General features: G+C 34.8%; 1 protein-coding gene across 3 annotated transcripts in view; it reads right to left on the bottom strand.

Annotated features, from left to right (window-relative positions):
- arid4b (AT-rich interaction domain 4B) overlaps positions 1–16,841 on the bottom strand; it is a 141,580-nt gene that overhangs the window by 16,265 nt on the left and 108,474 nt on the right. For all 3 annotated transcript variants that reach the window (XM_056232641.1, XM_056232643.1, XM_056232644.1), the window contains exons 12-15: positions 7,798–7,870; positions 2,471–2,565; positions 2,291–2,388; positions 511–721 (exon numbers count right to left, since the gene is read on the bottom strand). In XM_056232641.1, coding sequence (XP_056088616.1) covers positions 511–721; positions 2,291–2,388; positions 2,471–2,565; positions 7,798–7,870 — 477 coding nt within the window. The remainder of the gene's footprint in view (positions 1–510; positions 722–2,290; positions 2,389–2,470; positions 2,566–7,797; positions 7,871–16,841) is intronic.

Raw genomic sequence — 16,841 nt, 5'->3', positions numbered from 1 at the left:
GTATGGGTAGTATGAGTAATATTAATTGTATGAGTAGTATGAGTAGTATTAGTATTAGTAATATGATAATATTAGTATGGGTAGTATGAGTAGTATTAGTATGGGTAGCATGAGTAATATTAGAATGAGTAGTATTAGTATGGGTAGTATGAGTAGTATTAGTATGGGTAGCATGAGTAATATGAGTAGTATTAGTATGAGTAGTATTATGAGTAGTATGAGTAATATGAGTAGTATTAGTATGGGTAGTATGAGTAGTATTAGTATGAGTAGTATTAGTATGGGTAGTATGAGTACTATGAGTAGTATTAGTATGAGTAGTATTAGTATGGGTAGTATGAGTAATATGAGTAGTATTAGTATGGGTAGCATGAGTAATAGGAGTAGTATTAGTATGGGTAGTAGTATTAGTATGGGTAGTAGTATTAGTATGAGTAGTATTAGTATGGGTAGCATGAGTAATATGAGTAGTATGCCACAGCAGAAAACCCCTGAGATGATGTTTAGTACCTTGAGCACATGCTGTGTGTTGGAGGTCTCTGGTTCTTTGAGGGCTTTCTGCTCTTCTTCTGTGCTTGAAGAGACACTGGTTCCTCCGCTGACTGTTTCCTCAGTGTTCTCCTCACTCTTCCCACTCGTCTTCTCACCCGTTTTATACGGCAGATCCATGCGGAAGGTGATCCCTGTGGAGGTGCAGTAGTCCTCAAAGCCATACAGGTATCTGCAGGAGGATCAGCAACAGTTATCCATACACATTTGACAGGATACTACATCCAATGATCAAAGCTAATATTTATTTGGTCCAAAATACAGTGAAACAGACATATTGTGAAACATTAGAACAATTTAAAATAACTGTTTTCTATGTGAATATATAATAAATAGGGCCGGGACTTTAACGCGTTAATTAAGATTAATTAATTACAGACTTTAACGCGTTAATTAATTACACAAATTATTTTAATCACACTTAGTTTTGCACCGCGGAACGTTTCTCACTGGATGAGTTTCGGCGGACCGATTATACTGGCGCACCAACTAGCGTTCATGATGAAGAAGCTGACGAGATCGAGATTCGCTATTGCTATTAGTGTAGTGTAGCAATATGCTACTACACTTAATGGCAAAAATTGTCCTGGTCTGCTGGACACTTAATGGCAAAAATTGCACTGGTCTGCTGGACTTGGTTGAACAAAAATAAACTATGTTGTTGATTAAGCTTATGTATTCAGTCATTATTCAATAGTATACTGAAAATCCATGTGAAAAAAAAAATACTTCTCACTGTTCTCAGGTCAAATATTTATGCAATTAAAATGCGATTAATTTCGATTAATTAATTACAAAGCCTCTAATTAATTAGATTTTTTTTTTTAATCGAGTCCCGGCCCTAATAATAAAGTGTAATTTATTCCTGTGATCAAAGCTGTATTTTCAGCATCATTACTCCAGTCTTCAGTGTCACATGATCCTTCAGAAACCACTCTAATATGCTGCTCAATTATAACAGGTGCTCATTTATTAATAATGTTTCCCATTAATAGTAAATGTTGAAAACGGTTCCAGCCACTTTCACAATTTTTTAGGATTCTTTGATGAATAGAAATTTCCAAAAGAATGGAATTTATTTGAAATAAAAAATAGTTGTAAAACTTTACATTTATTTAAATGTCACTTATGATTTAATGCATCCACGCAGAATAAAATAATATATTTAAATATAATTTTTTTAAATCTTAATGCAAACTTTTGAATGTTAATGTATCACGGTTTCCACACAAATCTGAAGCAGCAACACAACTGTTGTCAACATTAATCATAATCATATATGTTTCTTGAGCATATTAGAGTGATTTCTGAAGGATCATGTGACACTGAAGACTGGAGTAATGATGCTGAAAATACAGCTTTGATCACAGGAATAAATTACACTTTACTATATATTCACATAGAAAACAGCTGATTTACATTGGAATAATATTTCACAATTTTACTGCTTTTTTGATCTTGTTGAGCATGAGACAACTTTAAAAAAACATTTAAAAGTCTAATTTATTCTAAACTTTGACCGTTTAACTGAGGATGAAACTGAACAGCCTGAGGCACTATGGGTTCTGATGTTTACAACCGTTCACCATACGCTTCTGTCATCACCTCAGAAGAATGAGAGAGTAACAGACTGAACCGGTGAATACAGCGCTTGCTCTCTAAAGCACTAACGTTTGAAATGCCACAGCCGAACAACTCATGTTTGCTGTCACTGTCATCCTGAAGGCAAAGATGCACGTACTTCCTGTAGGCACACTTGACGTTGTAACCGGCTGCGGAGTTGAGCACAGGGATGCCCAGATCCTGATACACCTGCTTCCAGACGGACCCGCTCTCGATCTGAAACACAGCGAGGGAACACGTTCTGCTCAGCGAGTGGAAGCTAATGCAGACACGTTTGGCCATCAGAAACACAACTCACACTGTCGAATCCTCCGAGCTTGTGCACCAGCCGGTAGAGTTGAAAAAGATTCAGATTCTTGTAGCCCAGCACGGGGCGTTTATTGATAGGAGTTCCTGGAAAAAACGAAAAGAAGCTAGTTAGTGTGAGTTTCAAAGTAAAATACAAACATTTGCATTAAAGGAGTAGTTCACTTTTAAAAAAACTTTTGCTGATAATTTACTCACCCCCATGTCATCCAAGATGTCCATGTCTTTCTTTCTTCAGTCGAAAAGAAATTAAGGTTTTTGATGAAAACATTCCAGGATTTTTCTCCATATAATGGACTTCAATGGTAGCCAAACGGTTCAAGGTCCAAAAGACAGTTTCAGTGCAAACTGCAAACTGTTCAAAGGGCTTTAAACGACACCAGACGATGAATAAGGGTCTTATCAAGCGAAACGATCGCTCATTTAAAAAATAAATAACAACGTTTAAGTTTTATAAGCTCACATGCCCGCCTTGCTCTGTTCTGTGTGACTCTCCTGTTCGAACTCGTTCATCAAAATGAACAAATCTTTTTCCGAGTCAATTTGTTCATTTCGGTCGTTAAATGAATCAAATGACTCAAAAAAAGATTTGTTCATTTTGATGAACGAGTTCGAACAGGAGAGTCACAAACGTGCATCACAGAACAGAGCAAGGCGAGCATTTGAGCTTATAAAACTTAAACTTTATTATTTCTTTTTTAAATGAGCGATCGTTTCGCTTGATAAGACCCTTATTCATCGTCTGGAATCGTTTAAAGCCCTTTGAACAGTTTGCAGTTTGCACTGAAACTGTCTTTTGGACCTTGAACCGTTTGGTGCCCAGCAAAGTGCATTATATGGAGAAAAATCCTGGAATGTTTTCATCAAAAACCTTAATTTCTTTTCGACTGAAGAAAGAAAGACATGGACATCTTGGATGACATGGGGGTGAGTAAATTATCAGCAAAAGTTTTTTTTAAAAGTGAACTACTCCTTTAAAGGGATAGTTCGGCCAAAAATGATATTTAACACATGCATTACTCACCCTCAAGCCGTTCGAGATGCATATGTCAATCTTGTTTCAGACGAACAGATTTTCAGTTATTTTAGAAAATGTCTTAGACCCTTCAGTGGATATAATGTGAAGCAATGGGGTCCACCTCCTTCAAGTCCCAAAATGTGCATACATCCTTCACAGAAGTAATCCATCCGGCTCCGGGGGGATAAACGAAGGCCTTATGAGGGTAATCCGTGCGGTTTTGTCATAAAAATATACATATTTAAAACTTTATAAATGAAAATATCTGACTTCCGGCAACGATCGACGCGCGTTCACGGGTGAACTGAGTGGAGTTTTGTTTTGCTCTGCTCTCTGGCTGCGCAGGCGCGTTCGTTCTACGTCACGACGGTTCCTACGCTACGTCATACCTCGTACGCCGACTTCCATCACCCGTGAACGCGCGTCGATCGTTGCCGGAAGTCAGATATTTTCATTTATAAAGTTTTAAATATGTATATTTTTATGACAAAACCGCACGGATTACCCTCAGAAGGCCTTCGTTTATCCCCCTGGAGCCGGATGGATTACTTCTGTGAAGGATATATGCACATTTTGGGACTTGAAGGAGGTGGACCCCATTGCTTCACATTATATCCACTGAAGGGTCTAAGACATTTTCTAAAATAACTGAAAATGTGTTCGTCTGAAACAAGATTGACATATGCATCTCGAACGGCTTGAGGGTGAGTAATGCATGGGTTAAATATCATTTTTGGCCGAACTATCCCTTTAATGCATTTGAAGCGACTTGAAAAAAAAAAGATACAACAAAAAATGGTCAAGTGGATGACGACCTCCAGTGTTGTTACTGCTAACTATAGAGGCCGGTTACACGACAGTGTTTTCAAGCAAAAGCGGAAAACTTTTATGCATTCATTTACACGACAACGGCCTGAAAACGTATTTCAAAGCGCACGTTTTTTAAATGATCCCGTTATCGTCTCCGTGTAAAACACACAGGGTTCAGACTAGGGGTGTTTTAACGGTACACAAAAATCACGGTTCGGTACGTACATCGGTTTTAAAGTCACGGTTCGGTACGTTTTCGATACAGCAAAAAGTAAGAAATGCCAAAGAAATTTCCTATTTGTTAAAAGAAAAAATATTTTTGAAATAAGTGTGAGTTTTCCTACATCTTGAAGCTTTCAGGTTTATAAATGGGGGTCATCTTTGAAGGATGAACAAATAATGTGTTGGTCATCACATTAAAAATAACATTTAAATATATGAAGAGTTCAGATGCAAAAGCCATTTGAAATTTTCTTCTAGAATGATCATTTTTATCAAGCTTGTATATTTAAGTTTCAGTAATTTCACTTAAATGGCAATGAAGATTACCTAATAATTGTCATTTGAGTGAAATTACTGAACTTAAATATACAAGCTTCATAAAAATGAAGAAAATTTCAAATGGCACTTAGAGGCTTTTGCATCTGAACTCTTCATATATTTATTTATATAATATTTGAGTTTTGGAGTGCTGGATAAAGATGTGTGAAGTACTTGAAAGGAATTCACTATTCCAGCCAAACTGGTTACAGTTAGTGTTACTATATTAAATCCATGGTGAATGTTGCTGATCTGTGGACATAAAGTATTACTAGTTCATTCACGGCACAATGTTTCTCCTGGTTTCCACGTCAGCGCTGTTTGATCTAATAGAGATCTACGGTTAATAACGGAGAAATGTGAATGCTTCACTAGATCTCGCAGTGCTGTTATTACTTCAGTGGCGGATTCAAATGTTTTCTTCACTGGATCTTTCTTTACTGGAGCACATAATGAGTAGCGCAGTTTCGTTCCGTTTGCCATTTGATGTTGCGCAACGTTGTGGTGGTCGCGCCAGCGCGAATTTTGCCGGCGGGAAAAATGGTCCAAGGAATCGTTCAGTTTGTATGCGTACCGAACCGCAAGCCTCGCACCGAAACGGTTCAATACGAATACCTGTACCGCAGTGTTAATTTCGTTGACGAATAATTTTCGTCATTATTTTCGTCAACGACATTTTTTCACAGACGAAAACGAGACGATAACTAAATAAAAACCAGTTTTAAATGACGACAACTATGACGAAATGTATTGACATTTTCGTCAACAAATAAAAACTAGACGAAAATGTTAGGGAGGGACGATTGGAAAGAGATCCATTCAGAACTGATTTGCGTTTGTGGAAGATGCTCACATTTGAATAACGTGCTGATCTACAGGCGGGACTGGAATTGGCATGCGCTTGATGCATGTCTCATAAATCGTTCAAAAATGTAAACGTCTGGAAGAAAGAGAAGATCAAACATATGGATAGATCTAAATAAGAGTGACGACGCGAAAGAGAGCTTTATTCGGTATGTTTTTCTGTGCGCACACACACACCCGACCCGACCCAAAGCGTGCAGCCCCATAGACAGCTATACAGCGCGCGAGGACTGAATTGAGCTCTATTTCGCGTCTGAATGGACAAATACACACGTCTAAACGTCCGTTTTGGAAAGTATTCATGTAAACACAGTCGTTTATGTCTATACAGAACGTACAGTTGTGAGAATATCGGATGTGCATCAGTGCAATTGGATCTGCACACTCGGTCTTAAAGTGACAGTGCGTAATAAACCTAATGCCGTCTGTACACTTAATATTAATCAAACAAAATAATAAAAAGTGAAAAGCATTCACTGCTCTTTAATATATTTAATAAGATTTAATAATATTTAATTTATACAAATAAATATGTCTGCTAAATATCATCATAATCATCCATTGAATTAAGAAGAAAAAAAGACTGTTCTACTTTAGAAGTGTTTTTATTTAATTTTAAGATATTATTTTATGTCATTCATATTCTATTCATATTAACAGGTTAATATATGTTTTCTAGGGGAATATATAATGGGTTTGGAAATTTTAGATACATTTTAGATAAATTAGATACATTTTAGATAAATTCTAAATTAATGCACAATTTAACTAAACCCATTCGATTTTAGTCGACTAAATCTACTGTAGATTTAGTCGACTAAAATCTTATTGTATTTCGTCGACTAAAACTAGACTAAAAATAAAACAATTCAGATGACTAAAATATGACTAAAACCAAATGGCATTTTAGTCAAAAGACTAAGACTAAAACTAAATCAAAATTTGCTGTCAAAATTAACACTGCTGTACCGTTACACCCCTAGTTCAGACAGATACTGTAAAATGAAATTCCAGATGATTATTTCACATATAAAACAATATCTTTATTATCTTTCAAATTCTATAAAAGGTAAGTAGATAAAATAAAAAAACTAAATGGTACAAATAAAGTGCAGCACAAGCAATGACTGCGGTAACTTTAACCATTTAAAGGATACTACGACAAAGATATCGCTTTTCTTATTCAAACTGATTTTTTCTCCCATGAATATATGATTGATCAGAATAATGTAATCTGTATCATATACTTGAATATTTATATGAGCAATATCATGCTTATAGCCATGTGAAATGGCTCCATATCCATGTGAAAATAATATTTTATCAATAAAATGAAACACTATTTTCTAATATAGCCTGTTGTCTTTCAATAATTCAAGCATTTTCAAGTACCTTTTTATAATTATGGGTTTTCAAGGACTAACATTTCTAAAAGTCAACTTCAAGCACCTTGTACGAGAACTGACTACAAAAACACGAATTTGTGAAACCGGTGACATCATGCGCATTACATGTTCTGTCTATAAGAGCGTAGTGTTTATTTAATAAAAAATAAAAAAATAAAAAATAAATATAAATTTTTTTAAAAAAAAGGAGCGTAGTGTTTCTTTACAAAGTGACATCGCCATCTCCTGGCCTGGCAGCAGAACGCAGCGCTTTTAGTCGTTTCGCGGATCCGTGTGAACGGGATCATTTTGACAATGTTGTCGTCTGTACATGAAAAACGCAAACAAAAAACGTTTCCATTTTTTAGTACATAGTTGTTGTGTAAACATACCCTAAAACTAATCATAATCAATTTCTGTTATTGAAATAAAGCTGAAATAAAATATTTATATTAGGTTAAAAACTTAAACAAAAACGTTGCCTTGATTTAAAGTTGAAGTAATAAAATTACTAAAACATTTTTTTTAAAATAAATAACGCTATACAGAAATATACACATTTTATAAAAATAACAAAAGCACATAAAATACTGAGTTACTAAAATATTACAATTACAATGAAAACTGAAAATGTAAAAATAATGCAAACCATTAAAATACTACAATAGTATACGAATAATACTAAACACTGACACGTCTCACCTCTATCCTCCATAAATTTGTAAAGCTGCTGTTGGAAGTTGTCTTTCTCTTCTGGGAACGGCTCCACTTCCTCCTGCATACAGGAAACACACACACACACACAGAGGCGGGTGTTATCGCAGAAAGTACTGGGATAAAAGTTTATAGTTTGGAAATAAACACTGATCTATATGGTAGCGATCATAATAGAGCTAATCACTTTTTGAAAGTAACTTGGCGCTTCACATAACGATTATATTTATTACACCGTTACACCAGTAGGGGGAGACAAGTGACTGTTAACATGTATCTGTCATTGAATCATTCATTCAAGAGATTTGTTCAAAAACACAGATTCGTCCAGCGATGAAACAAGTAGAGACTTCATGAGTGAGTCACTGAATCATTCACTCTTATAATGTTTAAATAATTCATTTTAAATAAAGTTCTGACACAATGTTAGTTGCTGCAGTCTAAGTAAATTACATGTTATTTTGGAGAATCGTGATCTCAGTTTGAAACAAAAGTAGTTAACTACACAAACTATTTAGAGGGAGAATATATTTACGCTCCCCAATGATGGATTAAAAATACAGAAAAGAATATTTAGTAAAATATAATCTATTCCTGTGATCAAAGCTGAATTTTCAGCATCATTACTCCAGTCTTCAGTGTCACATGGCAACAATTATGATTATTATTAATGTTAAAAACAGTTTCTGCTGCTTCATATGTTCATGGAAACCATTACATATTTTATTTTTCAGGATTCTTTGATGAATAGAAAGTTCAAAAGAACAGTATTTATTTGAAATAGAAATCTTTTGTAAAACTATATTACTTTTCATCAATTGAATGCATCCTTGCTAAATAAAAGTATTAATTTCTGAATAAGAAAAATCCTACAAACCCTCTAAATGTAACTTGATAACAGTGATTGACAAATTATTTTGATGCACATAAAATGGTGAGCAGGGGCTGAAATGATTCAGTGTGTGTGAAAAGAATCAATTAAATGATTCACTAAAATGAATCAGACCCTCCGGTGTTCTTTAGAATGAGAGCGAGAACGAGTTGAGATGATTTTTGCCGAAGTTTGACCATAAAACTGTACGCAATGAGAGAAAAAACAGCCTGGTTTTGTTGCTTCTTGTTAGAAAAAGTATCTGGTTAGTTACTGGGAAAGCCACACTATTATGAAAACAGCTGAGAAACGGTCACACTACTGAACGATGTGGTCAAGACCGTTGAATCAACTCATGCTTTCTATGGCAGACTGTCTGGCTGCGGTGTTTTCCTCTATAATCTAGATCACACACACAGACACGTCAGCAGTTTTCATTCCACACGAACAGCCTCCGTTAACAGTTAAACCTGTCGTCACACACACACACAAGCTGTTCATCTCTCACTCGTGAAGAAACACGCCGCTTAAGCTCCAAAGGTGATATTTCGTGGCCAATAAATGAAGGTTAAAGAACGGCTGATGACTGGAGCTCGTGCTGTAGGGGTGAAAGCGCCACTATATCGACTACTAGGGTGTGCGATATTGACAAAAAATTATATTTCGACATTTTCAGGGATTTTTTCGATAACGGTAATTCAGGGTGTGTTATTGTTTTGGTACCTTGGCAGGTTTTGGGCTGAGTTTGTGATGTTCTTCATATTTTGTGCGGTGGTTAGTTCGCACAAGTGACAGAAATTATCTTTTACAATAAGTTTAAATTGATTTCTACCTTTTTGTAGGCATTTTTAACTTTATAAAGCCCTTTTTAACTAAATTAAATGTATGCATCATCATTTGTGTCAAATTCTTTCATTTAATCAATAGATTCTATTAGAATAATAAGACATAATAGGGCTGTTACAATCAAATGTAATCAGTATCAACAAAACTAATCTTTGCTGCATCTGAAGTGGCTTTAGATGGATTTACACACTGTTTAATGCAGCTCAGAGGGACAGGAATGCATTTAACCTGCAGTTACAAATGCAGAAATAATGTTTTAAACATAAAACGTTGAATATTGATATAAAGAAATTATAAAAAAAAAATAAAAAATAAATATAGCTGCGAGCAGCGATTACGGGCCCAAGCCGGTGGCACCGCAACCCCGGTGCCTTTAGTTACCTAAAGGCACCGGGGTGGCGGTGCCGCCGGCTTTGGCCCTTCATCGCTGCTCGCAGCTATATTTATATATATATATATATATATATATATATATATATATAAAAAGCCGGTGGCACCGCCACCCTGGTGCCTTTAGGGTTATTGTGCACGACGTGACACAAAATATCTGCTCGCTATCTGCCAAACGGCTCTGGTAGTTCCGCTTCAGCACTGATGATGTTGTAGAAATAGTGCGCTCTGGTTGGTCTGGATTATTGGGGATTTTTTATTTTATACAGAAATAAGTTATTTATAATTCAGATGAGAATAAAGTTAGTGTTGATTAAAATGAAGGAAAACAAATATATTGATCTGAAATATAGAACATTAATTTTAAATTTATTTAGGTTCAATTACCAAACATACAATCTTAACCCTCTGGGGACCAGAGTGTTTTTGGGGCCCTTTGGATGTTTTGACTTGCTCTGACATTTGTGCTTTTTTCAGTTGCTTATAAACATATTAATGGCACAGGTGAAATTAAACTCTATTTAGCACAAACAGGTCTACCATAATGTGTGAGCAACATGTATGTACATGTTTGTATTTTTGAGAGAATATTGTTTATGCGTGGTTATTGAAAAAACTAAAAAATAAAGTTTTTGAAATAAGGACACAAAAAACATACTAAATATGAGTCCACAAGACTTTTGACTAATGTACGTTGTTGCCTAGAGTTTTTGCTTCAAAATGATCTGAAAATCATTCTTCCTAATCATTCACATAAAACAATAGATTGTTTTAAATTGTGAAAAACCTTTTTTTGTTTGCCAAGGCAATATGCGGATGGGCGGAACGGCCCAACCCCTATCATGAATAATTAAGTGGTTCTCAGACAGTGACCCTGCATAATAATGAGCCTTTCATTCAGGGGTGTCACACAAGAAAGAATGTAAGGACAATATATATATATATTGTCATTGCATTCTTTCTTGTATATATATATATAGCCTACATGTGTATATATATATATATATATATATATATATATATATATATATATATATATATATATATATATTGTCATTGCATTCTTTCTTGTATATATATATAGCCTACATGTATATATATATATATATATATATATATATATATACACACACACACACACACACACATATATATATATATATATATATATATATATATATATATATATATATATATATATACAAACAATCAAAATATAAATGAAAGCCAGAAGCACATTTTTAGTCATACCTGGAAACAAATCCTGGTCAAATGCTATATGGGCCATTCTACAGAATTGGTTCAAAGTTACAGTTGGAAACATCTTGAAAAGAAAATAGTATTTTCCCATAAATGTCTTATAAAGTATTATTTTTTAAAGTAGACCAATACAATAAAAATAAACCAGTCGCATTTCAAAGTCGCTCGCGAAATGACCGCCAGGTGGCGCAAAGGGACATTTATCAAAACGTAAGTGGGGCTAATGTCAATTAACAGTAAGGATGAAATTCTACAAGTTATGGTAATTTACAAATAAGCCTACAACAAACATTTATTTTTAAACAAATATTTTTAAATATGCAACATGCACGTTTAAACAACAAACAATACAATCTGAACCAGCGCTTCCTGTATTGAGACATGCAGCGCGTTTCAGTTACGATCCTGGTTCCAGTGGCCTTAATACATTCACGGCTTTTTAAAATGTCACAAAGCGTTTTGAGATGGTTTTGAATGAAATATTGAAGTTTATAATTAGGGTATTTTGGCACACCACGCCGAGTGGCTATGCATTATTCTAAAATCTGGCTTTATTCTGGCATGTTCAATTAGAGTTTGACAAACGCGGCGGCGCGTTCATTTGGATTTATTTTTCTCATAACAGCTAAAAGAACTTACTGCGTAATTGTTGGTCATACAGATAAGATATCATCTTTTAAAACTGTAAAAGGTCTACTTTTATTCATGTAGGCTAAAGTAGGCCTACACTCACTGGCTTACGAGAAAACGTTTTCTCGCTCATGTGAGAAACAAACGTTTGGGCATTTCTCAGTGAGAAAATTCATAGCCGAGCGGTAGAACTGACGGTTCGATCATCAAGATGACACGGGTTCAAATCCCGATCAAACATGGTCTACTGCAAATTTTATATTTATTAATGCAGAGAGATTTGTCTAGCTCTAAAACTCTGTTACACCATACAGTTTTTTGGTTATATTTATAAAATAAAATTACCATGCATTTCCATTTTACACTAGGAACAATAGTATCGAACAGAACGACGTTGCATCTGTACCAATCGTACGAGGCTACCAATCGTAATTTTAAAAGCAGTTCTGTAAAAAAAGTAATTTTACATATATAGCCTATATACAGTATATATATATATTTTTTTTATTAGGCCTATTATTATTATTATTTTGATTCCCTACAACCTAGAGTTTTTAAAAACATGGTTTTAAGTAAAGTGTGATTTGCCAGGAGGGACGGGGATTTCCTTCTGGTCTAAACATCCCTGCTTCTGCTGAATTATTTGAATCCCCACACCCCTCCCTCCACAGTAATCAATGCTATAGGCTACTTCACCAATAGACCATATCAAATATAAAATAGAGATATGCAACAAGCACGTTTAAACAACGACAAACAATAAAATCAAAACCAGCGTTTCAGTTGTTCATTAGTTCAAGTGGCCTTAATGCATGCACGGCTTTTCAAAATTTCACAAAGCGTTTTGAGATTATTTTGAATGAAATATTGAAGTTTATAATTAAGTGTTTTGGCAGACCACGCCGAGTGGCCCTATGCATTTTTCTAAAGTCGGGTTTTATTCGAACTTTTGCTAACGACAAAAACAGTTTATCTGTCGTCTCTGTCTCCGGGAACTGCGCGTCACAAAAATGAACCGAAAGCCACTTCAGCTCAGTCACTATAAGAAATCGGCTCAGTCTAAAGCCTTTAAATGTCTAAATATTCTGGCTAATAAATGTTATCTGATTATGTAATCCATATGAAAACGAGAGGTACAGAGGATGTACTCAAACATGTAGCCTGTAAGCGCTTCCCAATGAGAAAATGACAAGGGTGAAAATCTCGCTCTAATTAAATGTAGCAGGCTAAATCGCCCTGAATTAAAATGTAAAAACAGATCAAATAATGTATTTGTTGAAATGTTGCGATATTGTTTCATTTAAGTTCATAATTATTCAATACATGTTATTTAATTTAGCAGCATTACCACGAAGCACCGTGGTTTGATATTTATTTGAATAAAAAAAAAATAAAAAAAAAAACTTAATTCACAAATTGCATGCCTGGTTGAAAGGATCCAAAGATCCATGTAGACTTTAATATTGAGTTGAACATTTTGTTCATGAAAACAAATTAACATGCGTTTTTTCAGATTATATTTAGTTTTGCTTGGAAAAAGCTGGCCCAAACCAGTTTTATTTCATCAATTACTGAAATAATGAAATATTTAGTAATAAACTTTTATGACAGAAATATCACTAGGCTACATGTAACTTAAATCATTTAATTCCTTCATTATCAACACTGTCTAGAATAGCGATTTAAGTGTGAATTGCGACTTCTCTTTGTGTTAAATCAGCCTCAGACTCCGATAGCCGGTGGGGGGTTGGAGGGACAGTTCAGTGCTGTATCGAGCGCGCAGGACAATAGGCATAGGTGTTAATGTTCCTCTTTCATATGGAGAGCGAGGGAGACTAAATAAACTTGTTAAAAAGAGATTCAGCGCGAGAGAGGCAAAGAAAAACGCATGTTTTAATTTAATTATGTTGCTTTGGACAATTTTCGTTTTGTAGGCCTACTGTTTTAATTGTTTAATATAGCTGTCATTTCTTTGGCAATACAAATTTAAAATGTCGCAAGAATAAGATTAGCCTAGTGTTTCTTATTTTGCATCGCAAAAGAAATAAACTCTAAACCCGATGCAACCCTGTTTTAAATTAAAAAAACTGTCCCGACACTTTATTTAAACCTTGAAATGTTCGAACTTGGTTTCAAACTTAAGTAATTTTAGTGTTCTTTTACATTACACAATAATTTAGCAGACTAAAGACGTGCTTCTTCATTTTCAGATGCAATCGGCTGACAATCTTCCTTCATCAGTTTATGTCCTTTGTGCAGCGCTGCGGTTCCAGGAATGTAGCAAATTTATGTTGTAATAATAATTAAACAAAACTCTTGACTTTAAATAAGTAAACAGATATAAACAGTTAGCTATTTAAGCATCAAGAAGGTTAAATATAAACGCTGTTGGCCAACATCGGTTAACAACATGTATGCTACATTGAGATTCGATCTCGAGTCGATTGAAGCTCCTCGAAGCTCGTGTTGTTGCGTTAACCACTGAGCTATCGTCTGTACGTCTGTAAATGTTTTTATTGCAATGTTTTACTTTTTCATTATTTATTCAATTTCATTTCAGTAGCCTAATTTCAGTATTGTGATTATGAATTATTTTAACTACGTTTCACTTGTTGAATTCATCTGCTACCAGCTTTCAATCGCTCTGAATCAGTGCGGTGCGGCAGCAGATTACGCATTAGAGAGAATAAACAAACACTTTTCAGAGTCTATGATTGTAGCGCCTCTTGGCGGTAAAAGGCAGCAAATACACCCCACATTTTACCGCCGCGGTGGAACGGCTGATGTGGGCATTGTCATGGCTTGCCTCAACATTTGCGTTTGAATAGCGCGCGTCCTCCGTGGGCGTGTCAGATTAACGCGTAATGAAGTGTAATGAGCTGGGGAAAAAAAATCTGACAGCACTCTCTTTTCATACAGATTACATAAACTGAGAATATTTGTTTTTTATATAAATTACATCATTGAAAAGAAGAGAATTCAAGCTTCATAAAGAAAAATCTCTCGTGCCTGTATGACAAGTATTTGCAGAGTTAGAGTTAATTTTTCGGACGTGTTTCAGAATGGACTGCACTGACAGAGAGAAGGCAAAACTCGCATCATGTTTATTTTTCTTTATTTGACAAAAAGCACAAAACTTTGTTTTTATTGTGAGTATACAGAAAAATAATAGACAATTAACAGGATCGATTGATGTATAACACTTATATGTACGATCAAAATCAACAGAGTATTTTAAGTCTATTTTTCTGCTATGTGAAAAAAAAACGGCAAAACGCGCGGGCGCGTTTCTGGTCCCCAGAGGGTTAATTTAATTTAAAGCAAACAATACATTTAAAATATATTGGTTGTATGCACTTTTTTTTATAAAAAAAAGATATATATCCAAAAAGACAAGGCCTTAAAGGGTTAAACTCTTGTCACTGTAACAGACACAATCTCTCTCTCTCTCTCACACACACACACACACGTCAAGTCACTTACATTTTAGATGCAATATTGAATAAGCAGAAAAATCGGATTTTCTGCTCTGAAAATATAAATAAGCATTAAATTGAATAAGCACTTTGAATATTCTAAACAGAATAAGCACTAGTCGCTAATGAATAAGTACTAGTACTTAATGGAATAGATACTAGTATCTAAAAAATAAGTACTAGTAGCATGAAAATAGAGACTAGTAGGTTAAAATGATTAAATGTTAAAACGGCTTGCCATATTAGCTCAGAGAGAGACAGAGAGAGGCTCACCATATTCAAACCAAAATATCTGACTTCCTCTTAATCTGAGCTAATTACGGTAAATTAGAAAGTTGTCCGGCTCGAAGAGTACAATATGCATATCGAGTTTTGTTACTGTAGATAAAACTAACCCCCCCACTTTTGTCAAAAGCATTTAGAAAGTGACACACTTCTTGCTGCCAGTTGGTGGCGCTATAACTTTGACTCACAATAGTTACATCCATCTGATCGGCCTTCCTAAACCCATAATAGCCGACTTCCTAATTTTAAATTTATTTAGGTTCAATTACCAAACATACAATCTTAATTTAATTTAAAGCAAACAATACATTTACAATATATGGGTTGTATGCACATTTTGTAATAAAAAAAGAGATATATATCCAAAAAGACAAGGCCTTAAAGGGTTAAACTCTTGTCACTGTAACAGACACAATCTCTCTCTCACACACGTCAAATCACTTACATTTTATATGCAATATTGACTTTTTTCTGTTTCAGCAGTGAAACTAGTTAAACAAAGATCGCAGCAGAACCATTGCGCATCTCACAGCAACGTGTTTTCTCATTACTGAATGATTCAGCATTTTGAACGAATCGGTTGACTGAAAGATTCAATGACCAATCCATAATCTGTCTGATTCATGAATGACTCAGCCGTTCGAACGAATCGTTCGAACAAATGAATCAATGACTCGCTCATTAAGACGGTCGCCTGGCGACACCTAATGACGGTTTAGTGATATGTTTAAAAGTATCATTCTTTCAAACGATTGTTAATTAACTCATATTTGAAACATAAGCTATATATATATATATATATATATATATATATATATATATATATATATATATGTATATAGGGCCTATATTCATATATATATTATACACACACATATATATACGCAAAAATAAAATAAAAACACATTTGAAACGTGTTTGCTTACTAAATTGTGAGCAGAACGAAAGTTGCAGCAAATATCAGCAATAGGAGTCAAATTTCATTAATCACGAGAGTGAAGAGCTGACTGAAAAGATGATGACGGAATAGGCTATTTTATGTAAAAGCGCCTATTTAAGCGAATCTGTCATTGTACTCTTTTGTTGTTGTGTTTTCCGTGAAAAATAATAAACTATTGAACTCACAATTCAAGCAATTGGCCCCCGATATTGCACTAATTTTAAAGTGACACTAAAAAGTATGCGGCTGCAGTGGCATTCATTACAGTGCGCATCCATGGCGACGAGCGAGCAAAACAGAGCGAACGTTTTTTCATTTCTACTTCCATAGAAAT

Source organism: Rhinichthys klamathensis, unplaced genomic scaffold (assembly GCF_029890125.1).
Source record: "Rhinichthys klamathensis goyatoka isolate OS25496 unplaced genomic scaffold, OSU_Roscu_1.1 h1tg000352l_1, whole genome shotgun sequence".
In the NCBI taxonomy this organism is placed as follows: Eukaryota; Metazoa; Chordata; class Actinopteri; order Cypriniformes; family Leuciscidae; genus Rhinichthys; species Rhinichthys klamathensis.
Note: the sequence above shows the minus strand (reverse complement) of the source record. Positions and strands in the feature narration are given on the sequence as shown.